The following is a 23,897-nucleotide window of genomic DNA, read 5'->3' as shown; positions in this document are numbered from 1 at the left end:
ACCCTGTGAGCAATTTCTCCTACCTTCGATTGTGTTAGGGAAGAGCAATGAGGCCCTGTAATCACGACCTCTGCCTTGGTGCAGTCTCCTCGGGAGAAGACTCAAACGTGCGGGTCAGTGACGGCCCTGCGTGCTGCAGGGGACAGAGAAGTGCTGTGAAGGAGGTGGGACAGAGCAGTCCCATCCCCAACCTGAGACATGCTGTAGGCTAAAGGCAGATGGCCCTAAGCAAGCAGCAGAGGCACAGATATTTCTCCGAAGATTTACTACAGCTTCCACTTATGGGCATGAGATGTGCTCGCACCTCTCCGATGCGGTGTCTCCAACGCTGAGGCCAGGGCAGCGGCACGCAGAGATGCTTAGGGAAGGCTTACGGGGCCTCCGCATTAAACAAGTTTGCCAGCTGGGTGATTTTTGCAAGCTTGCTGTTAACTGATGTAACGAGCGCTGGATACTCGTGCTGCTGCGAAGGGTAAAATTGCTGGCTACTTCAAAATTAAATTTAAAAAACATAAAGCAGAGTTACGGTAGTGACAGGAAACAATAAAACAAAGGAAGTTCAGATGAGGTTGAAGCATATCCTGTTCTCCCAGCAGCAGGCCATATTAAAGGAACATAGTAGAGGCCTGAATATAGATTTTTCTTGACAGTTCCTTTCCCAGCAGACTGATTTTAGAGGTTTCGGGTGAGCTTTGCTGGGTCACGATGCTCGTTCCGTACTCTACTGCTGTAACCTAGGATATCCTCTTACCTCGGGACCAGTCCCCTTCTGGCCCAAGGATGGGCGTCCTGAGGCTGAGAAATTCCTCTGGAGTCTCCCTCCAGCCCTCTCCCGTGACGCTAGAAATTTTTTTTTCTCCCTCTTTTCTTCTGTAGCTTTCTGTCCTCTTCGTGTGGTGGGATTTGAGTCTCTTAGTGTTGTGCTCTGGAAGCGTTTGACTCAGTGACCAGACAATGTCTGTCCATCTCTCCGTCTGCATCACCATCGTGCAGCTGCCAGGTGCCAGGCTGCGTTCCCTGTAACATAAAACACCTTTTTTGGTTCTTGCTGGAATCATTTGCTGAGCAGTACTTGGTCCTATCTGCTACTGGGCATACACAACTCCTCTGAGGTAATGATACAGTAAATATTAGCATCATTTTCTGCTATAGCCAGGTGTAATTTGGTGGGACAATAACTGTGAATAAGGGAAGTTATGTTCTGTAGGAGATACCTGGCGTCTTCAGGTTAACCTGTCTCCTTGTCTTAAGGCAACTGTCAGGATACTTCTGTTCCTGGAGGACAGTATGTATCATTTAACCTTATCAGCAAATGCCTTTATTTGCACTGTACACACATAAGCGAAATATAATGTTAAAAACCAGCCAAGCTTTTAATAAAATGTACTCTGCGTGCTGAAATCCAGCCAATGTGCGTATACTATGTCTGCATGCTAAAAATTGTTTGGGGCGATCTATAAATGTGCTGAACATTTAAGAGTTTTGCAGATACAACCAAATCTCATTTTCTTTCCAGAATAACTGCCATAATTTTTCATCCTGTGAAATTTAAGAAATAAAGATGCTTTTACGCATTTAGTGTTTATTTGCTGTTAACTATTAAAGCCCTGTAAATCTTCTTAGCACATTTACTATAAAACTTAATAAGGTGCATTAAACGTGGAAGATGGTGACAACTTCAGCTGGCATCTGCCTAGCAAATCTCAGGCCTTTCAAAACGTGCACTGTACCTATTGCTTTCATGATCATAAAATCTGTATTGGAAAAAAAATCATACGGTGTTTCCCACTCTAACTTCCCTTTTTTATACACTCATAATTTAAGGAAATGTTTGAGAGAAGAACTTGTTGTTCTTGGACATGGTCTAAAGAGGGGATTTTTTTTCTTTTAGAAAAATTGAGGAAAAATCCTTATTCGTTGGATTAAGAAGGAACAGAAAAGCCTCTGTATTTGTGTGTTTGCAAATGTATTGCATTACAACATGTTTTTCATTAATTAACCAGGTGGGAGTCATGGGAAGGGAAAGAAATAACACATGGCTTCTCTTAAAGAAAATACATTTGATCTAAACCCGATTGAAGCATCACCTCAGAAGAGACATATTAGTAGGAGTTACAAATTTGCAGTTTTATCACTCGTCCTGCCTTTCTGAAGCCCATGAGGTTTCCATTTGAAATTCTTAAATTGATTAAACAGGTTATTTTTTACTAGATGTTATTCTTGTGTGCTTTTAGAGTCAGCCGTATCTTCGATTTGTGCAGTAAACAAGATGAAAAGTGAACTGGGAGCCTCAGTTCCCAGTTAAAACCTGGGGTGCTGAATTTCAGCATGCAGCAGCAAATTTTTCCTGCCAAGCTGTAGTCTCTTGATAATAGAAACCCTGACGCATAACCTTAACTACAGCTTTGCAATGGCATTATCATCACATTGATAAACATGCCATCTGAGCTCTGTTAGTCAGAACATAATGGCTTTGTGTATCTTGTCATGATATTTGTTTCTCGGGATAAAATATGGGACCTGCAAGGAACACATATGCAAACATTAACATGCTTGTTCCTTGTTCTTCCTTGGTTATTTATAGCTCCCTGTTTACACATTGGAGCAGGATACTGTAGAACCTAATAAATTTTACTGGGGAAGCTCAAATTATAAAATGGCATTAGGAGATCTTGTGTTCTGGCTGGTCAATAGCCATGGTAACCACTTCATAAAATATCTCTGACTGTCAATATTGACTGACCTAGCAAGCCATGGGATTTCCTAATGCTGCTTCACAACAATAATTACCCGTAGTATTTTTGTCAGCTGTGTTACAGTTTGTCTTCGGTGACAGTACAAACAATAATGCTGACAGTCCTGTCATATGTCTAACTTAAAAACATTACTTAAGTGGTAAAATTGGAATGTTTATCTTAATTTTTCAAAATACAGAATTTGGATTTTCAAACCATTGTGCTCTAGAGCCACTTGGTTTTTTTTACCAGAGCTCCGTTCTCATGCATCCATGGGTTTAAGGCTCGTTGTACTGCAAGGCTACTTTAATTCGTCGGCTGTCGTTTGCTGATACCTTCTGCGAGTGCCACGTCTCCTGCACTGTTAAAATGCAGCCATAAAATTTGTTGCATGTCATTTGTGAGGAGAGAGAATTCAAACTGTGTTAGGCAGCCTGTTTTATGACAGACAGAAGAACAACAGGTCGCTTCTGATTTGGTGTGTGACTATTTGGTTCTCAATATTTAAATGCGTTTAGGAGAGGTCTCTTGTGCTGGACTTGGAGAAAAGCGGTAGCTGGTTTTGTTGCGGGCTGAGCGAGAGCTGAACGTAATGCCTGAATTAATGGAAGAACGGGAAGGAAAATGTGGAAGAGAAAACGTTTAAAAAAAAAAAAACAAAACCACAAAAACCCAAGCCTTAAGTTTCAGATTTTCTATCTAAGTTTATTGAACTGCTTTTTATGTGTGGTTGTTGAGAAGAGTGGCTGTCTCGTGCCTTTGAGTAGACACAACTATTTTATAGCTTCTTGCACTGGCTCAGTGGCCTGGTGCTCATTTTATACGACACTGATAAAGGTGGCAGTATAATTGCCCGGGGTTTCGGAGCGCCAGAAGGACGGCCTTCAGTCACGTTTTGAAACCTGGGGCGGCGTTTCAGGCTCCCTCAGACAGGCTCTGCTAGGCTGATGTTCCCGGTAGGGATTTTTGACGTCTCCTGAGTCAAATGGAAAACAGTTTGTCATAGCTGGTTGGTTGGTTTGGTTGGTTTTGTTTGCTTTAGTTTTTGATAGTTGAATAAGAATACGAAGCAAATGTAAAAGAGTTTGGTTAGAAACCTTCTGAAGAAGATGAATAGACTTCTCCCCTGAGAATTCAGGTACACCGTAGTAAGTGTTAGGTAAAATGAGGAATAGGAAACCAGGCCTTTCCTCTTTATGGGGACCACGTTGTGCTCTCCTGTTCCCCGTGCCTTTCACCCATGGCTGGAGTGTCACAGCTCTGATTTCTCCTCCTTCCCCCCAGCTTTTCATGTCAAGTTCTCCCATATGCTGTTAGCTGATGCCGCAGAAGTGCCGTACTGCTGATAGCGCCCAGGAGGCAGTGGTGTGAACAGTCCGAGCTCCCTTTGGATTGCCTGCTCTTAAATCCTCCTGCATGTAGTTGGTTTTCATTCTTTGCCATAAGCTGTAGACAGGACTGGCGCTGCTCTTTCGGGATGCCGGGCCTGGCTGGAGGAGGATGGTGCCACTGCCATCTTTTCTAGCCCAGAAACACAAGGTGGCAGAGGTGTGTACATGGTGTCCCCCCCCTCGGTGTAATTAAAATTCCTCGCCATTCACATGGTAAACAGCCAGAGGTATGCATGCGGATCAGCACACAGGCTGTGGGCAGCTTGGTATCTGGTGATCTTTGGGTGTGCAGGGCTGGGACCGTGCCATTAATCCAAGGGGCCCGGTGTGGGATCACGAGCGCCCCAGGTGCTGAACTCAACTCCTGTCGACTCCTGCGTGCTGGGTACCCTGATTTAGGGGGAGTGGGTGTAGGTTTGAACCCCACAGGGTTGAGATCTCAGAGCATGGACCAGGGGGTGTTTGTTTATGTCCCTGTGCCCCCGGCTGTCTCCATGGGAACCCTGGTGGTCTTATGGTTTGGAGGGTCGCGGTGAGGTGAGGAAATAGTTCTGTGATTCTATGAAAGATCTCCTCGGGTGGGAGCAGGTCTGCCCAGTGATCTGCCGGAGGCTCGGTGTTGTGGTGGGCACTTGTGGGGCGTGCAGAGTGCTGGTGTGGCAGAAAATTGATTGCCCTTCCTCAAATTCCCTGGCCACCACAGTGTGGAAGCCCCTAACTCTTGCCCACCTCCCTCACGTCGGTGTTTGCAAGAAGACTTAGCCCAGAAGGCATTAAGCCAGCCTGCTGGGTGCGTTTGTACTGGGGGAGCTGCTGCTGCTCCTCTCCTTCGTGCCCTGCTCCCCTTCCCTCACAGGCAGCGCTCGGTTCGTGCCCTGGGGGCTCGGGCCTTCGTCTCCCCGCCGCCGTACCGGGAAGGGGGGGGACAGCCGCGGGGGGCAGCCGAGGGCTCCGGGGGGGTTTTGTGGGGTTGTGTTTTGTGGGGTTGTGTGCGTGTGGGGCGATCCAGGCCGCCTTTTGCGGCGCGCCCGCGGCGCCCAGCCCCGCCGCCATCACACGCTGGGCGGCCGCCGCCTCCCGCCCGGCCCCCGGCTCGCCTCAGCTCCCGGCGGCTGCTCCGCGCCGCTCCGCCCGGCCCCCGCCGCCCTTCTCCCCGCTGCCAGCGGCCCCCGGAGCCGGGGTCGAGTCCCGGGGGGACCCCGGAGCTTCCCCGCAGAGCCCCCCGGCCCCCCTCAGCGGCTGCGGAGCCGGCGGAGGGAAGCGGCCGAGCCGCCGGGGGGAGCTTCCCCGGGAGCGGGCGTCAGGAAGGGCGAAGCCGGGGGGAACGCGTTGAGCCCCCCGGCACCTCCTGCGGAGCCTCCTCCTCCTCTTCCTCCTCTTCCTCCTCCTCCTCCTCTCCGCCGCCTTCCTCCCGGTCGGGCAGCAGCGCTGAGGGACGCGCGGCGAAGATTGCGGCCGTGGCGGAGAAGGAGCGGCTGCGGTACTGACTTTCTTCTTCTAAAGCTTCAAACGCTGGAAGTTTGACATAGGAAGGGATCTGGCTTGATTTTTTTCTCTCTTTTTCGGGGGCTTTTCGAAGCCTTTTCTGCCTGCTCCGTCGCTGCGTACGTGTGCGTTTCCTTCCATCGGCAGTCCTTGCGCTCTGAACAGTTTGGCAGTTGTGCTGATTACCGAGATCTTTTTGTTTTCCCCTCTGCTGACATGCTATTTTTGTTATCTTTTATCGCAGAAACGTTTTATTAAGGGGTTGAGGCAGTACGGCAAGAACTTCTTCAGGATCCGAAAGGAGTTGCTTCCGAATAAGGAGACTGTGAGTACATTCGGACTTTATGTAATTTGCTTTTTCTCCTGCTGCTTCAGTGTTTGATCTCGCAGAACTGTTTCCTTTTCACCCCGAATTTGATCCCTTTCGGATTAATGCAAGAGAAAACGTACAGCCGGCAAAGGTGGCTATAATTTTTAGTGCAGTTTTTAGGTCTTAGCGTGAAAGCTGTTACATAAAATCGGCGTCGTTGCTGGACCGAGTCATTAAGGTTGGATGAAGTGTATTTCTGGGGGGCTAAATCTAATTTTAAATTCTGACATTGCGATGGGATAATACATTTATGTCACCAAGTTGGGCTCGAATGGCAGCGGGTAATTAAAGAAAGCCGAAAACAAAACAGAATCTAATTGAACGTGGAAGGAGGAGGAGGTATGTGCGGCTGCTCTCCGACCTGCACCATCCGTGGTGGCGTTTTTAACTCCTCGCTTCCTGAAGCGTGCGGACAGCAGAGGTGGAACTTGAGTTTCTGAATCGATCTGAACTTCATCAGGCTGCCTAACTGTCAAATTCTATTAAAAACCCTGGCAAGTGCTTAGGAGGAGGGCGGGCAGGGAGGAGTGGTTGACTTCTTCAAAGGAAAGAAGGGTTGGGAAGCCTTGGGAATCTAGTTAGTTTTCCATTAGTCCTAATTGCTGAGCCTCTCTAGAAGCTTCGGTTTCCATTCTGCAGGTGTCATTTAACTGCTGGGAGGGCGGTTTTAGAAAGCAGCGTTCATGTTTGTTCTGAATTTAGAAGGGGGGATAACTCCATGAAAAGTGAGGCAGAGTAACTGGTTTTTAGCATTTTCAGTGTGCTTGCATTAATGGTTCTGAAAATATTTATTTAAAGCATAACCAAGAAGAGGTCGTTTAGACTTTCTGTTTGTTTGTGTGGAACTTGGATGAAAGGAGGAGCACTGCTGTGAAAATATTTTACAACCTGTAAAACCTGCGTACTGTAAGATGCTTCCTTTCTCCCCTTCTGAGATGTTCTTGTGACGTGACCCTGTGATATCAGTCTTTCATCAGTAAATAGCTAATAAGTGTGTGAGTCAAATAGGAAGGGGAGGGTGAAGCGATTCCTGGGGTGCCTCAGCCAGCGTCTCTGTTCACCGATTGCCTTGAGAACGACAGGAAAACTTAGTTACCGAGCAAGTGTAGGTAGACCTTGCTTTGGTATTTAGTTGGATTTTGAGGCACAATTTTGAGGCCCAATGTTGGAAAGATGGCAGCTTAGAAGGAATGCTGAAAGAGTGTGCTCCTAGCAGCACATAGTCAGCTTCAGCAGCCCTTTCGTCTCCGCTTTAGAGCAACTCCTAGCAATGCATTTAGGACAGATTTGTGTTTACTTTAGAATGCATTCTGGTGATAGTGAAGTTACCAAGAGGCAAAAGTACTCTTTTAAAGTTTGAATTACAGTGAGTATGAAATACAGCTTTAAATAAAACATGTCTCTTTGTGCTAGAGAAAAAGAGTTTGCAGGAGAAAAGAAAAACTAAAGACCTGAGAGCTGGGGGCATGTGCCTGACCCTGTTTCTGCTACTTGACTTCTGCTGTTTGCGTTTGGATATCAGGCCGAAGGCTCTGTAAAAGGTTTGCAAGTGGTGTGAAATTTGATACAGGCTATTATTGTGCAAGTGGTAGATTTTTGTTTCATTAGGTCTGAATTTTTACTGTCGGGAAGACTAACTACTAAGTTTGAGCAACTGGAAGCCGTGTGTTCGTGGTTTTGAGCAGGCTGTTTTAGCCTCTAGTGGTAACTGATCTACAAGTAACCTTTGACCGACAACAGATTGTTTAATCTCTGTTTCCTATTTTTGCCCACAGGTCTCCCTTCTGCTCTCTTTTAATTCCCACTCTGTTTTCAGACAAAATTTGCAGCAGTTTTGCTGTAGTAAGACCCACAGGATAAAGGCTGTAGTAAATAGTATCTGCCTATCCAGTTTTGCTTTTCCTCCTTAGAGTGGTATGAGGAATATTGCAAATTACAAGGTTCTGGAATTAATTTGTGTATTTTTAGGTCATCAGAATAATTTCAGAGACTTTGCTTGTCATTCTTCTATTGTGATGTGAAGTAACCCCCTAGCAATTCCAGAAATGCTAGAAAACAGGCCTTATTTTCCTGTTTAGCCACCATATTAACATGAGGTAGAACTCTAAAAGCCTTTATAGGCACACAAGGGAACTACAGCAACTCCCAAGTCCTGCAAAAGCTGCTTGAAAATGAGACAGGGACATTCTTGAAGTGACTTGCCCTAAATGGAAACCAGGTTATAGGTCAGTACAGCCTACACACTTCTTATTTATTAGGAGTTTACCTAACCAGTCGCTGAAGTCTGTGGCGAGGGGAGGCAGGCTTTTTTCTTCTCTGGAAAACCCACTTAAAGTTAAATCTCCTTATTTTCCTTGCTTTTTGTATAATGCATGCCTTTTCTAGATACTTAGGCTGCTTTCTCCGGGAAAGAACTCCTAATGCCTCCTTAAGCCCTGCAGTTGGAACATTGCAGGGGTGGAAGATAAGTAATACAATAGAAATACCAAATTACTGTGAAGACTAGGCCTATTTTATATTAAATCGAGCTGATGCTACTGTAAAGGAAGTCAGAAGTTAGAGGTTCATGTGACACTTTCTTTTATAATATTGGAAGGTGTACAGTGGCCATGGAGAGGTGAGAATTGAGCCATACTGTAGGAAGTTTTCACAAGCATGTTAAGAAATGCCCTATCTGAGTTGTGCCTTTGCTTTTTTTTCTCTCTCTGCAGTTCATGTGAGCTGTTAAGAAACCCCTGTGCTCCTCAGTGAATGTTTTAACTAATGTAACACATTTTTTTCAACGTTTTTAACGTAGTTACTTCTGAATGAATAACCAGCCAGAAAAGATCTTTATGAAAGAAAACATTGACTTCATATCAAAGCAGTGTTTTTGTTTAGGTCTTCCCTCATCCAGTTTATTTCAAAGCGATTATGTCTAAGAGAGGTTCCCAGTGGGCACGAGCGTAAATAGCTGTAGCATTCTTTCTCTTCAGGCTTTTATGAGCAAGAGACACGGGAACTAAACCAGCTCTTATCTGAGCATGCCCCCTGCTGAAACGGGAGTGCTGAGGTTGATTAAGGAAAGCCAGTGGCTTTAAGGCTGGATCAGCGTTAACCGTGTGATGCTCTGGAGAAAAATTGCCTCCATGTAGATGGGCTTAAATAGAGCTTCTGAAACTTCCTTGGGTTTCTGCTCAACTGTATGTATCTGTCCCTCCGTTCTCTTGTGTCCTTCCTTTCCCCTTCCTCTTGAGTAGCTCTCCCTTGTCGCCCAGTTTGGGAAGTACTCTTGTGTCCTTTGGGTCATGCTTACATTTTGGATTCTTCCCCATGGTAAGCCACGAACTTTTAGAGACATCTTTGTGACACGACCAGTTTTCGTGAATAACTTCCATTTAAATTCCTGTGTTGTGAGATGCAAGATAAACAGCTAGCAGCAAGGTTTCATAATTATCTGATTTGGCTTTGTCAGTGCTTTTTTCTTCCTGTTTTGGGTTAATTCGCTAAAACTTGGTGATATACAGGATTCTCAAAGCGTTAACGATTCCCACTCCGAATTCTTCAGGTGATTACGCTGAGCTACTTGAATTGGAGAGTTTCAGAAGTACCAGCATCGATGGGCACGTGATAAATGGACTTAAATGCCTACAAGATCAGGGCATGTTTTTCTGCGTTCTCGTAAATAGCTTAGCTCTGTGTCGGTGATGTGCAAAAGGTAAATAGAAACACAGGTCCAGGAGGAGGACACCACATCACGGTGTCAGCTTGCTCGCATTCAGAGCTGGGTCTTCTTCCACTGGAGCTCCCGCAGCCCTCTTTGTATTAAATGTGTTGTCTGACCAGCGGAACTCCAACGTGTTGGCCACTAGAAGTGGAGGGGTCGTTTGTGATTTTCCTGCTGGTAGGTCTGCTTAGGCTTAAGCCTAATAACACGTGTTAGTCACTGGCCACCACATTTGCTGCAGTTGAATTCAGGCTTTGGAAATACCTTCCATGGGAATAGGCCCAAGTACTTATTACTTCTTCTGCCTCTTTTTAAAAGTGGGGCTGACACCTCCCTGAACGCTTTGAGGTTCTCGAATGACTCCTCGTGCATTCATCAGAGGAGTTCATGGTGCACGGATTGTGGCCGTGGTCTAATTGTCTGCTCGTCTCTTCCCCTGGTGAGCCTTGTGGAGCTGCTTGCTGAGGGAGAAGTCTAAAAACAGAACAGTGAACCTTTGTGGAGACTTGCAGGCTTTGGTCTAATTTTGTTTTGAATTTCTCCGTTAAGCACATAGGCATCTCTGCTGTGTATGATTTTTGGTTTGGCTGCTTGGCAAGAGACAGCAGAGTGTGATCTGAAGGTCTTACCTCTGGGTGGATGCTTCCGTATTTAGCTTTAAAACACAGTGTAAATAAAAGTAATGAATATCAACTGCCTCCCTTAGATCAAAATACCTGCAGGGTGCTTTCTCATGTGCCTGCAGACTAAACGTGCACCGATTTCTTCTTTAGGAAAAATATTCTCTGTTATGGTAGTAAAAATCCTGCCCAACTGAATGCTGTTTGGGATTTATCCCTGAGACTAAATAAGCTGTCCTCTGTTAATGTTAGGAGACAACACGAGTGCAATGTGAGCTTTCAGCATAAACTTCTGTTTAATTTTAGATTGGAGTTTAGATAAACAATTTTATTCTTGCCTCATTAATGCTTAATCTTGTGTTACATAATACACAATATTGGCTTCCTGAGTAGCTCTTAAATATAGCACAAATGTGCGGCGGCTGAAAGGTCACGGCGGTTGCCATATGTGGAGCCTGGCAAGGTGTTCGTCCTCCGACCGACGCGGCTCTGTGCTGTGCTGGTCGGGTCAGCAAACAGCCCGGCAGTGCTAGTGCAAAATGCCCCGGGGCACGCGGGTGGCAACCGTCCTCCTGCAGCATAATTGCTCAAATCGCAGCTTTCCTTTGATAAAGAGGGGGATAATTAGGTGAATATCTGTAGGTCCCTCACTAAAAAGTGATTAGTTAGCCCTACATTGACTTTTTAATATTTACACGTAGTGGTGTAACTTACTTTTACCGGTAGCTGAATTGGATTGTGGCTGCAGCCCGGGCGTTATCGCTGCTCTCCCTTCCCAGAAGAACTAGGTTTTGTTTGATGGTGTATTTCCCTAATGAGAGCATATTAATACGCTGCGTGGCCCAGCCCTATTATTTCCTGACTTGTCTTTGCTGCAGGAGCGTTCAGAAAGGGACGAGCTACGCAAGCCTTTTCTGTTTGAAAGCTGAACCTTTTTCCTTAATAACTTGCTGTAGCCTCGATGCAGGCAGAGCTGAAATTTTCCATTAGGGTTTGAAGTGACTGCCAACATAAACAGCCACTGCTTTTCATTTCAGCTCTGCTCGCTGCTGCTAGTGCTTCCATCGCACGGCTGTTACACTCGGAGGGTTTTGTTCTTGGTAAAACAGGGACTGGGCTTCACGTTTTAAGAACGATAGCATAGGACTTTTTTTTTTTCTTTAGTCACAGCAGATATCCTACTGGGCCTCAGCCAGCTCTGAAAGCAGGCCGGGGCATCGGTTGGTTGCTTTTCCTGTCTTAAGTGAAACCATCGGGTCGTTTGCATAACAAACTTCTGTAGGGAACATGTTGCCATTTTTATTTTTTTGCCCTTTTTTTAATGAGTGACTAGCTGAGCTGATTGAGGGGGGGACTCTAAACGGGAATGTTTGGCTTTAAGATAAAGCAGGGTACCGAGGAGGCATACAGTAATCCAGTTCATGCTTCTCACCAGGAGCAGAATAAGCAAGCCAGAGAATTTTATGAAATGCTGAAAAAGCTGATTTTCTGAGAAGCTGAGCTCAGATGGAGGTATTCCTAGATTTAAGTGGCGCCGAGCCTAAAGCTGTTCACAATGACCAGATCATCTGAGGGGAGCTGGGGATGTGTGCTCAGTGCGATTCGGCTCGTTTCTGTGAGTTTAACTGTTAAACCTATTGCAAATGTCATCATTTTATTGGATAATAGAACTGAAGGTTTGTAAAGGTCCTAAAGAGACGTGAAAGTTGCGGTTTACCTCGGGTGTACACCGTGTTGTCTTCATCTCCAGAGCTGGTCTCGGTCTCGGAGGTGAGTAGAGCTGCCAGCTGCGTGCTTTGGGCTGGCAGCGGTTCCTACCCCGTGGTTTACATGTTGCTGTCCCTTTCCTTTCCTCTTCACAAGTTTCTTCTTTAAACATAGCATATCCTGGAGTATCTCGCTTCTCTCTAAACCCTCGCACTGTGAGCTGCCTTCTTACATCGACTGCTGCCTGCTCACCCAGGGCCACCGATCATGGACTGGGGTTCCATCGTCCAAAGCCCCAAAACCCTTTTGCATACCTCTGTGGCTCTCAATTTCACAGCAAGGAAAGCCAGAGATAGAAAGTACCTGCTGTGCTTTGTTTTTATTTGGTTTAAATCTCTTAAGCTCGCTTTCTTCATTTTCTATTGCGTTTTACTTTTGTGCTGTGAAGGTAATTTACAGCGTCATCAGCTCAGAAACTGGGCTGCTTATTTGTGTTTCTCACTAAGAAACCTTTGTAGGTGAAGAGCATAAAAATAGAAGGTGCATTCACTGTGCCAACTGGACTCTAGAATTGCATTTAGTATGGATAATAAATCAACTCTGTTTGCACTCTGTTTTTTTTATTTTACTTTACAAGATTGAAACCCATTGTTTATTTTTCTCTGAAGGTTTAGAGGTAGGTGGAGGTAAAATATTGTTGCAAGCAAAAGAAGGCCATTAGGCAATTGCATTGTGTTCTGTCAGAGAGCCAAAAAGGACAATTTCTGCTTTGTAGGGAAAAGTATGTATTTGAAGATCTAAACCAAGATTATTTGGGAAATTGATACAATATTGTCCGAGTCTTTCTCTCCACAAGTGAGAGAGAACAATGCTTCCGTGACTCCTCGTAATCCTGTTACACCGCATTTTCCTTACCTTCTGTTTATAATTCACCAAAGTAAGGCATTTTATTGTTTTGTTTATTTTCTTACTGTGAATTCTCTTTTTTTTTTTTTTTATCGACGCTGAAGGGAACGTTTCTGTTCATCACCAACTGTGTACTTTTTATTCTGCATTTTTCTTTCCCTGCGAGGAAAGGTGTTGGCTTTTCTTCTTTTTCAGCAGTTGTCAGATTGCATCAAATCTGCAGACATCAATCCTAAGGTCCTGTGAATCTCAGATACATAAAATAGGTATCTGTTTGAGAAATTGTACTGTTTATTTTCAGGATGGAGTCTTTTATCCTGGCAAGATTCTTTTCCACGGATGCTGTGCACCAAACAAACTCTTGTTTGTTTCCCATCCAGGCAGTGACTGAAGATACTAAAACTTCGAGATGGCTTTCAGAAGGGCAAAAATAGACGAGTCATTTGAAACAACAGTGATATTTGTGGAACATCCTGTCCTAGAACAGTGTTAGTGTTACAAAATTTGGGTAACTGCAGGAAGAGATTTGTATAATCCTGCCCAGTGTCTGGTTTTTGAAATGGCTTGGTAGAGAAAGATTCTAGAAGTATCCTCTTGGGGTGCTAGCTTTATATACCCCCAAGTGACACCTAAGGATCTCAGGATCTTTAGTCTTGCACCTAAAAGGCAGCGCTGTTGGGTTTTTGCAGGTGAGGAGCTGAGGCAGAAGCCAACCTAGTGACCTGCTCAGGGAAACAGAACACATCTGTGGCAAAGCAGGAAGATATGCCCTGATGTCCTTAATGCTATTTATACCATTTATATTTATACTGTATTATTGGTATAAAAGTGTTGTTGAACAAATCGTGTCCTATAAGTACTTGATTTAGTCACTGGAAGATGTGTATGGCTCAGCGGCTTTGTTTTATGGCAAGTTAGATTTTTAAGCATTAATGTGGTATTTTAAGATGATATTGTCCATTTTTTGGGGGAAAAAAAGCCCTGAAGGGGAGAACACAATGTAGGCCTCAAGTTGGAATAGCATCGTATTGGTGCTGCAGATGATATCTGCCTGGTGCTGGGTAGGCCGTTTGTCTTATCTAAGCTAACTTGTTAAAAAAAAAAAAATTCTGTATGGAGCAGATGCAGGAATTTTTAGAAGGGGCTTCCAGATACGGAAGATGTGGAGTTGGGTTGAGAAACGGTAAGTTTTATGGTAATTACTCGGGTCTGGTTTGTTGACAAACTGCAATGAAACCCAAGCAGTTTTTGCAGCTCGCTCAACTTGTGTGTTTAAACTTAAAAGTTTATGGCCTTTGTGAAATCAGGGTTTGTGTATTTGCGTATTTGGACCAAATTTTATCCTTATTTTCTGCTGGAGGCCAGTGCAGACTGCTCAGGACAATTTTTGCCAGAGTGGTGGCTTGCTTATGTTTGAGGAACAAGCTCTCTGTCTTGCAGCTTGAGTTTTTCCTCCTTGTCACCCTCATTACTTTCTTATCCTAGTTAGGGATAACAAAGTTTAATTCCTAATATGCCATTGATGAACGAGGGAGCAGAAATCAGATTGTAGCTGACGTAACGGGATGACACCCACCTAGCTCAGGGTTTTTGGAAGAGCTACCCAGGTGTTGTCTCAAGTGTGTATTCACCATCTGAGGGAGAGATTACCGTTTCAAAAGGTATTGCAGCAGTTTTCTTTGAATGTTCCAGCTCAAGAAGTAAGTAAATGTGAGTAGTTTTGGCCTGCTGTGAGGTTTGTGCTTACAGGGGAGTCGAGGCGATGTGGAGCTGCTGGTGGTGCAACGCAGCTGGTGGTTCCTTAACGTGGGCACCCAGAAAGTTGTGGACCAGGATGCTTGGCTCAACACAGCACACACACACCTTTGGGGGCAAACAATTGCCCCAGAAGAAGCCATCAGGTGTTGGCAGAGAGTAAACTCTACTTCTTAATGCGTCTTCCCTGTCCCGCTGGGCATGAAATTCGCTTTCCCCTTATACAACAGATCATCGGCCTTAATCGTTGCTTCCTGCCCCAGATGGCACTGTAAGAACTGTATGTATCTGGTGTTCTCTTGGCGTAAAATCAGCCCCCAAATACATTATTCAGTCGTAAATATCCTGTAATATGCTGCTATAACTGTACTGAGAGCAAGACAACAATAACTTGGGCAGACAGATGCACTCATTTTGTCAGTTTTGTTTCAAGCCAGCTGTAAAAAAGAAGCAGTGCTTGATTGCTGGATTGCTGGGGTTTGTTTTTTGTTTTTTTCCTTGCCAAGGAAAACTCCCTGGAATTATACAGATTGTGGAATAAACTGAGAACAAGGAGTTAAGAATAGTGGCTTTTGTTTCAAGGGGCTGTAGCGCAGGGGAAACCAAGGCGGTCTGGGGTGATAACAGGTCATTTAACATCAGAAGCTGAAATCCCATGTATTGCCATTTCCCCTTCATATTTCTGAAAGAAAAATGCTTATCAGGCCCCCAGACCACTACTGGTTTCTTAGGGGTGGTGGTGTTATTCTTTTGGGTAAACACCTGGTTTTGTCCCGGCAGCGTGTCCCTGAGGGAAGCAGTGTGTTCTGCCGGGTGGTCAGCTCGGTCTGCAGGGTGGGAGGAAGGCTGCAAATCCGACCCCAGCCACAGAGTGCCATCAGACGTCGAGTAGCCAAAGCAGCTTCCACAGAAAGCCTTTTTCTTTTTACATCCTATATGTTAAAAAACCTTAGAATGTCGGAGGGAGTTCCTTCTGGGTTGTATCTGTCAAGATGAAAGTTTTCAATTCCTCTTTTCTTCGCAAACATGAAGTTAGAAACTTGCAGGAGGTGTAAGTGGGCGAGGGGGTTCCCATGTAATCACGGGGTTTAAGAACTTGGGGTCTTCAGAAATGGACCAAGTGCCCTGAGATTAATGACGAAATCGAACATACTGATGGTTGGGAAGTCCTTACTGGTTCTGGTCACCCGATAAATCGAAAATTGGCAGGGAATGCTGTTTCTTTTTACGCTCCCAAATTCCTGTGCAGCAGTAAGAGAAATCTGCCGTTCAGGAGGTGCTGAGAAGTACTCGGGCTGCCGTGACGAGCCGCATCGTTCTCGCTGGATGGAACAGTTTGTCTCAGTCCTCTCCTCCCTCCCCCAGACATCCTCTCTGCGCTCCTTTTTCCCTGCCTCCGAATTTGCCTGACACAGGCTGAATTATTTCGTACGATGTCTCTAGATCCTAACCTTTAAAGAAAGGGAGAGTGCATTCCAGGTTAGAAACCAGCTCATTCCTCATGCAATTTGAGAAGTCCTCCCTGTTGTTTAATTCTTGAGCCTGCTTTGTGCCTGGTGCCTCTTGTTGTGTAAGCACTAGCACGTCCCACAGGAACTCCTGATTTATTTTGCTAACTCTGCCCTTCTCTCTGTGGTTCAGAAACCTCTAATGATCTGTGAAGCTCCAAGATTTCTGAGTCGAACAGTAGTAGTTTTAAGAACCTCCTCTACTACATAAAAGTCTTAACACTTTCCACATGCTGCGTTTTTGACCTTCTGAAAAGCTGACCTCACACAAACCTAGTCTGTAGAGGAGCTGGGCGCCCCGGGCTGGGGCTTGTTAGTGCTATTGTGAAATTCGGGGGGGAATGAAAACTCTGGGCTTTTGGCCAGCAAGAAAGATGTGATACAGTCAACGTGTTTGTGTTGCCCTTTGTTACTGTTCGAGTTTGGTTAGCTTTGTTTCCGGTAAGCTTAATTACGGTTCTTTTTTTCTTTTCTTTTTCTTTATGGCTCAGAAAGCGATCCTTGCCAAAGCCTGAATTTTTCATTACCTGAATTGCCCGTAGGAGGGAACTGCAGAAATACATCATGCCAACCCCCAAAAATACAAACCGCCAAACACAAAACAGAAAACCCATTAAACTGTAAAACCAACCCTTTTCTTTTTCTTGTTCCTGCAGCCCTACCGCTGCTGCTTTTCGTACGTTCCTTTTTCTTCCCTGAAGTCTCTTTTAGGCCTTTAGTGTTGATAATGAATTCAGAAAACGTGCGGGGCTAACTGCATTGCTTGGCTTTCCTAAGCCAGGGCATGCTTGGCTATCGTGATCTTGGAGTCACTGCAGCTGGACCGCGTAGCACAGGGAGCTGGGAACGACCTAGGGAGGACTGTGGGGCACTCAAGGAGAAAATACAGTGCAGATATTCCATACACCACCACCAATTAAATCTCGCATTCTGGAATCACTCCCAGCCCTGCCAGTGCTTTAATGCAAGACGAACTTGTGCTAATTTTAGTGCATTGCTTTCTTTGTGGTTGTCTTTGTACCTTAATGTTGGCCTGTCTTGTTACAGGTTTTGCTTACCAATAGTTTTGATGCTCGGGGGTGATACTTCTCAACTGAGCAGCCCAAGATAAGGAGAGGGAGGCTTTGCCATTATAAATGCGCGCTTACTAATTTTGAAAGCCCCAAATGCGCAGTGTGTGTTGCCTCTGGAGGAGAGGGTGCGTCCTGTAAGCATCATTACCCCATCAGAGATTGTGCACTTGCTTGGGGTGCAGCTTTCTTGCCTGTACAGCATTCTTCGCATTCGATCGTTGTATTTCACTGGAGCTTGACTTCTCTGCAACCTGGATGTCAGCGAGGACTAGGCTTCCTGCTTAGGTTTCCTTTCGCCATCCTAGAGCAGAAAAGTTGCAGTGTATAATGTCTTAGATACTGGAAGAACGTAATTTGCAAAAGTGAGTGTCTTTTGGTTTTGACCCTGGTTTTGTTCTGCAGAATTTAATAATTTGCAGGTTCAGGTGTGATTAAAAATGAGCCATAAACCGTGCACGCTCTGGATGCTCAAAGAGCATGTGGAAAAGCGCATTCATCCCAGTCCCCACTGTTGCATCAGATCCAGCAGGTAGAATAACTCTGTGGGTTGCGTATCTGGACTTTCACCTTGGTATGATGAAGTGACATGGACAAAGGCCTTCCACCTTCAATGCTGTGTTAAAGTTGTATTGATTTAACAATTCCAGCTCATGTTCTTATTCTGTGCTATTTGATGTGATGGATTTTTGTTGCCTGGCTTTAGAACAGTCTTTTGTTGTGAGCATAAGAGCTTCTAAAAAGAATTTGTCTGCTCACCGTGGGCACACAGGTCTCCTCTCTGTCCTTCCATTATTTATATTCTTGTAAGGTGAGTAATGTTTTTGTTTCTGAGAAATCTGTATGTTTCTTACACTTGTAAGCCTTTCAGAAATGCTACAAATGGTTTTCAGCTAAAGGATGAAAAGGAAGAAGCTGAAGTCTTGGTTAGGTTTGAACAACCAGAGAGTTTTAACCTGTAGCTGTCCAAAATATGTTTGGGAAAAATGCGTTTAATTTTGGCAAGTTTTATTTAATAGTTGTGTATCTACTGTAGGGAGATGGAGATTATTATAAGCTGCTGGTCATGGTCATTATGAACGACCCCACTTGCCCCACGGTGACTTCTGAATGTTTTTCCTTGGAGCATATCGATAGCGCTGCCGAAGACAAATGAACGGGGTTGTTAAGCATTTAAGTGAAAATTGCCCTACCATTTTCCCTCCTCCTCCATTTACTCTTTCCTAGTGCTTATCCCGTGTTTACACAATCTTGAGTCATCGCTCTTCAAAAAAAAACACACCATGCTGACATTTAGAAATTGTGCTTGTACAAGTTTTCATTGCTCCGGCAATTAAATAGTGTGCAACAAATTCACGTAAACTCCCACTGAATACTTCTTACATATTTATATATTTCCGTCTTTGCCAAGCCAGCGTTAACTTTTTGTTCTTTTGAGTTACTGAAGCACAGCTTTAACCTTTTCAAGTCACCTTACGTAGAAGAGAGAGGGAACTTTTCAAACTTCGGGCTTCACGTTGTGTTTGATTTCTCTAGTTGTCACCTCGCAGCTGAAGGTGGCTGTGATGCTGCAGGCTGTAGATAAACAGCCTTTCTGGTGTACTGCTCGGTCCTGCTTCATCGTTCCATAAAGGTCACGTTAAAACAGGAGGAAAAACCAGGCTAGCTGGGACTTCTTATCTTAGGAGTAAGAAGTTCTTTGGACTGCTGATTTTTGGATATTCTTGCTTCATTCTCTCTCCAGGAATACATCATCTTTTCTCCCTCGCTGAAAAGAGCCCGTTGTGTAACCTCCCTCCCAAACAGCCTGCTCATCACCCTCCAGCCTTTGCAACTTCCCTGTAGCTGTAGCCCTCCGTTGGCAAAAGCAAGGCTAATGAGAAGAGGTAGTTCCTTTAGTTGGATGAACATCTGTCAGGGTCTTTACAGATGGAGCAGTGCAGGGGAAAAACAGTGAGGAGGAAGCTGGTGGCTGGATAGACGGCTCTTGGTGGGCGTGCTTTGCTCTGGCACTGCCGTGAGACCTGTCCAGGTCAGCAAGTGGAAGGACAGGGCTGAGTTCAGCTGGCCTTCGAGGTACCGACCATCCCGAGAGCCCCCGTCTGCTTTTATTCCTCCTCTCCCTCACTCCCCAAGGTCGCTTTCATCTGCAATTCATAGTGGGGCTTTGCATTTTGTTTCATTAGAAGAGTTCTTGTTGAAGGGCAGCGGGAAAGTTAAGTTAGATGCTGCCAAGGCTTTCTTGCCTCTGCCTTATTTTGCCTCATCTCTGCCATAATTAAAGCTGACGTTGCCTGCTCGAAGGCTGCAGGGTTCCTGGCAGCTCTGCTGCCCGGCTCCACATGGGATCCGTTAGCCACGGGGTGCGCGCCCTCTGCGACGCAGACACCGAGAAAATCAGTTGCAGGTACCCACATCTTTTACAAACAGAACCAGCGCACGCCCATCCCTTAATTAAATCCTTAAAAGCTCTTTTGTAGGAAGCTTGTCCTTCTCTGCCCAGGCCCTCGGAAGGAGAGCAGCTCGGTGCAGGGTCCTTGCTGGCTGTGCACCTGCCCTGGGTCCCCACGGGTGGCGCGGGTTTCTCTGAGCCTAGTGAGTGAGCAAACCCCGCTGAGAAGCGGCTGGGGAACCACAGAAAAGGCTTTGTTCGCGTATTTGACAATTGGAGTGGTTTCAGTGAGGAGACTGCTGCGCGGTAGCATGCGTGTGATGAGTTAGGGAAACGTGAGTCATGGAAAACCTGTCCTGCTGCTCGCTGCCTTGCAGCTCTGCTGGGAAGGGAGGCTGTCTGATGAGTAGCAGCAGCTTTCTTCTGCAGAGGGAATGCAAGTGAAGGCCTTTAGTGCTTTGGGGGAAGAAAATAACCCACGTGAACACACACAGCCAGTATAAGAAGCCATTGTTTGAATTTGGTGTTAACACGACAAAGCCCTCAGATACTTTTTGGAAATCTGAATTTGAAAGTTTGCTGTGGGAATTTGTGCCTAGTCGAGCTCTCCCTATGGGTGTTCCTGCACTCAAGGTAATCTGCTCGGAGTGACTGTAAGGACGTAATCTGTGGTAATTGTGGGTTTGTTAGGCTTTGCTGCTGGTTTTTTTATTTTTAATTTCCAGAGCACTGAGTATAGAACAGGTGGGACTGTAACATCGATCATAACGAGTAACTCAGGCTGGATCTTGCAATGCTTTAGCCTTTTCCCACATTTAATCTATTCAATAATTCAAATATCCTCAGAAGTCTCTGTGCCTGTACAGCAGATAACTTTTTTTTTGAAGCTAGCACCTCCATCTAAAGCCGGAAAGGAAATTGACATTTTTCTGCATTGCTAGATACAATTCTTTGTTGTGTTGACTGTCTTCTTTCATGGTAAATGAAAATACGCAGACATCCATAAACACAGTACCTGGAGGATGTCCTAGTTCAGGCAGCAGCCTGGATGTTGTCCCTCCCGCGGCTGCACTCTTGTTTGCTGAGTCCTCACAGGTAAGAGTCACACAAAATGACCGTATAAATGGACGTATTACTGATCAACGTAGTCCAGAAATATTGTAATAAAGCTTCCTCCCTCTTGGCTACTCAGGAGTCCAAGGCTAACTACGCTACTGAAAGCCTCCTGGCTCTTTATGTTGCTGTGTCTTGTTCCACTAACTTAAGAAGAAGACGAGAAGGTCACTTGGTTTCCAAGATCTCTCGCTTTTTCCTCCCTAGACCACCAGCACTGGCTGCCACGTAGGATAGTTAGAGCTGGTGGGGCTCACGGATCTGATAATACACTTGCTTACCCTTCAAAAACTGAATTAATGTTAACAAGCCCATCTCCTAGGATACAACACTACCATCCAGTTAATGACTTGGGGTTGGGGGAGAGGTCTGTGTTTCACGTTACTCCTAATTTTTGGCACTGCTCGTACCAGTGCGTGTCTATTCTCCAGTGGAAAGCAGTGATATGCATGGGTGTCTCTTTGCAGCGTTAAAATTGCAATGAATTGTGCTTTTAAGCAGTGTGGTCTCACTCTCAGCTTGTCCACATAGGAAAATTGGCTAGCACGCTTGTACAGCAACAGTGTAATTTTATTAGAAAGCATTAACCTCGTTCCAGGATAAAGTGACTGTACTTGGACGTGGCCGGTACGTTATCGGTGTGTTCTCCGGTTCCCTCGCCCTGGGAGGCTACGAAGGGTTGATTGGAAGGAACAAGAGCAGTGCGAGAAAGCTGCCTTGGTGGTTTTAAACAACAACAAGCAAATCAAAACTCCCACAAAGCAAAATTATAACAACAGTCAAAACACGTGAAAAGCCCATCGCTCCAAATCCATCGCCTGAGCCTCGTGAAACTACAAGCAGGCGTTGGGGCGGAGGTTCCAAACACAAAGGGTCTCGCAGCTTTGCAGCAGCTCTGCTGCTCCTGAAAGTTCGTTCTCAAAGGTAATTCACAGGTAATGTCAGCCTCTTTGGAGATTATACCCTAAATACCCTAATGCACTACGGGCAGCCCAGTTCCTTTTATCCTGAAGGGCGCTGCTTTTAATGCTGAAAGTACGGAGGCAATTATCTTGGGGTTATGCAGCAGTTGGGTTTGCTCTGGCTTGTGCCTTGAGAGTCCTGTGCTGTGATTCTCCTTCTCTTTCTATCTCTTTATAGGCAAACCTGCCTTGGTTCAGATCCTTATTTGTGGTGTTGCTATTGAAGATAACAATTTGCTTAAGGGTATTGCCTGGTGAAGTGAGCAGTCCTTGAAAAGCTTGGCATGCTATTAAAACACAAAAAAGCTATTGTGATAATAGGGCAAAAGATGGATTACTGATGTGCATGGGCAGATATGTTGGGCTGTGGCAAAGTCTTGAAAACTTCCTTTGAGTGCAGAGCACCAGGTTAGTGTGTTTATCCAGTAGTGCCAAACAGAAAGGTGTTCCCTTTCTGAGAAGTTTCTCTGTATTGAACAATAAGTGAGGTCTTCCAAGCTCTCTCCACCCTGCACGGAAAAATTATTTAGGAAGGTTATTTAGGAAGGGATTTTTGTTTGTTTGTTTTTCAATTTTCACAGGTTGATGGTGCCTTTCTGAAGCACACGAAATGGAAAACAAAAACGGTGTGTTTATCAGACCCTGTGCAGTGCATACTTTCAGGCCACGCCAATTGGAAATTGTTGTGTGGGTCCTTGTGAAATAGAAATGCTGGAGGAGGCCAGTTGAAGTGCTGCATTATATTCATACCAGCAGCATTATTCTGTGTCACTCGCATCAGTCAGACGGCTGCTTTGCGAGTGGCTGAAACTTTAATAGCAAACATCCCTCCAGGGTTTGTAATTTCCCAGACAAGATGGCTGTGCTGATAGAAACATTTCCACCGCAGCCTTGCAGCAGATGTTTGCCCCGGTGCTGGCTGAACAAACGCCGAGCGTAATTCGTTCCTGCCTCCTCATCCTCCTTCGGAGGACCTCTTAGCTGGCACGGCGTATAAATTGATACGTGGTGCTGGGTGGAAGCGAAAGCTCCTGAAAGGGAGGCTCGGTGGTTCCCACCGTGGCCTGCTGTGGGTGTGCAATTTCATAAGGAGCTCTGGACAGGCAATTAACAGGATGAATTGGTTATTTGTATCTTCAAATGTGGATATTTGTTTGCTTGCCTGGGCTTTTCGGGAGCACGGAATTGGCAGAGGATGTTTTTCTGCTCCTGCTCATATATTTTTTGTTATTTAGGTCTTCTCTAGCTCCAAGTCTAGGTCGCAGTCACCCATTTCACAGGAGGCTGGAGCTTTGCTGTGTTGCTGCCCCTCATCGCCCTGCAGAGAGGGGAACCTGAAGCAGCTCGGAGCTTACACAAAGTCCAGATCAATCTCTGGTTATTTTTCTCTCGCAGTGTTTTCTGTGTCCTGCGTGCCAAAAGGCGGGGAGTAGATTCAGACTCCTTCAAATATTCTGATCCCTCAAGATGCTTGTTGGCTTCTTGGGAACGCTGCCGGGTGTTTGGTTACTGTCACCAGTGCTGCAGGTCGAATTTGAACCGGGGGGTTGGAAGAATTGCAAATCTTACTGCTGCTGAGCCCCTCGCCTGCTCTGGAGACGTGAGCGTGTAGCAGTCACCTGCTGCTTGCAGCTTGGCGTTCTCGGACGCTGAGCGCTTGCTGTTATTTTTACATGGTATAAAATAAGCAATGTAAAAATCCGTACACGCCTGAGTTAAATGTCAGGTGTTCGTTGGGCCTCTTGTGTGTGTTTGTGTATGAAAGATTCATGAAATGTTTTAAAGAGATGCTAATAGCACTGCTGTGAAACCGCCACAGAAAAATCCAGTAAGTGATTCCGTTTTTACAGGGCTTCGTTTTCTGTATTTTCTCTCCTTTTTATCGTTAGCACCATTTGCATGAAAACAACATCTGTATTTGTCTTAATTTGCTGCTTTTGTTTTATTCACACCTGAAGACACCGCTTCTTGTCCTGCTGTTGGTAGCAGCGAGCTGCAGCAGCGTGGAGCCCTGGGGGATCCTCGCTGGGCTCACCCCTGCGGGAACGGCCCGAAGCCCAGGCAGGGACTTCAGCTGACACCTAGGCAATAGGAACGTACAGATAGGTGGAGAAATCATGCTGCTATTTTACAAGCAGTACCTGCAAGGATGGACCAAAAATAAACGATAAGACTTC

The 23,897-nt window shown here is 45.4% G+C and overlaps 1 protein-coding gene across 11 annotated transcripts in view; it reads left to right on the top strand.

Moving 5' to 3' along the window:
- RERE (arginine-glutamic acid dipeptide repeats) overlaps positions 1-23,897 on the top strand; it is a 233,381-nt gene that overhangs the window by 177,211 nt on the left and 32,273 nt on the right. For 8 of the 11 annotated variants that reach the window (XM_083803235.1, XM_083803239.1, XM_083803240.1 and 5 more), the window contains one exon: positions 5,856-5,936. The exons of 1 other annotated variant lie outside the window; for it this stretch is intronic. In XM_083803235.1, the coding sequence (XP_083659361.1) occupies positions 5,856-5,936 (81 nt within the window). Of the gene's footprint in view, positions 1-5,174; positions 5,607-5,855; positions 5,937-5,960; positions 12,078-23,897 lie in introns of those variants that run through there. 2 more of the 11 variants (XM_083803237.1, XM_083803236.1) reach the window with 2 other exon arrangements.

The sequence above is a fragment of the Anser anser genome (genome assembly GCF_964211835.1).
Source record: "Anser anser genome assembly, chromosome: 17".
NCBI lineage: Eukaryota > Metazoa > Chordata > Aves > Anseriformes > Anatidae > Anser > Anser anser.
Note: the sequence above shows the minus strand (reverse complement) of the source record. Positions and strands in the feature narration are given on the sequence as shown.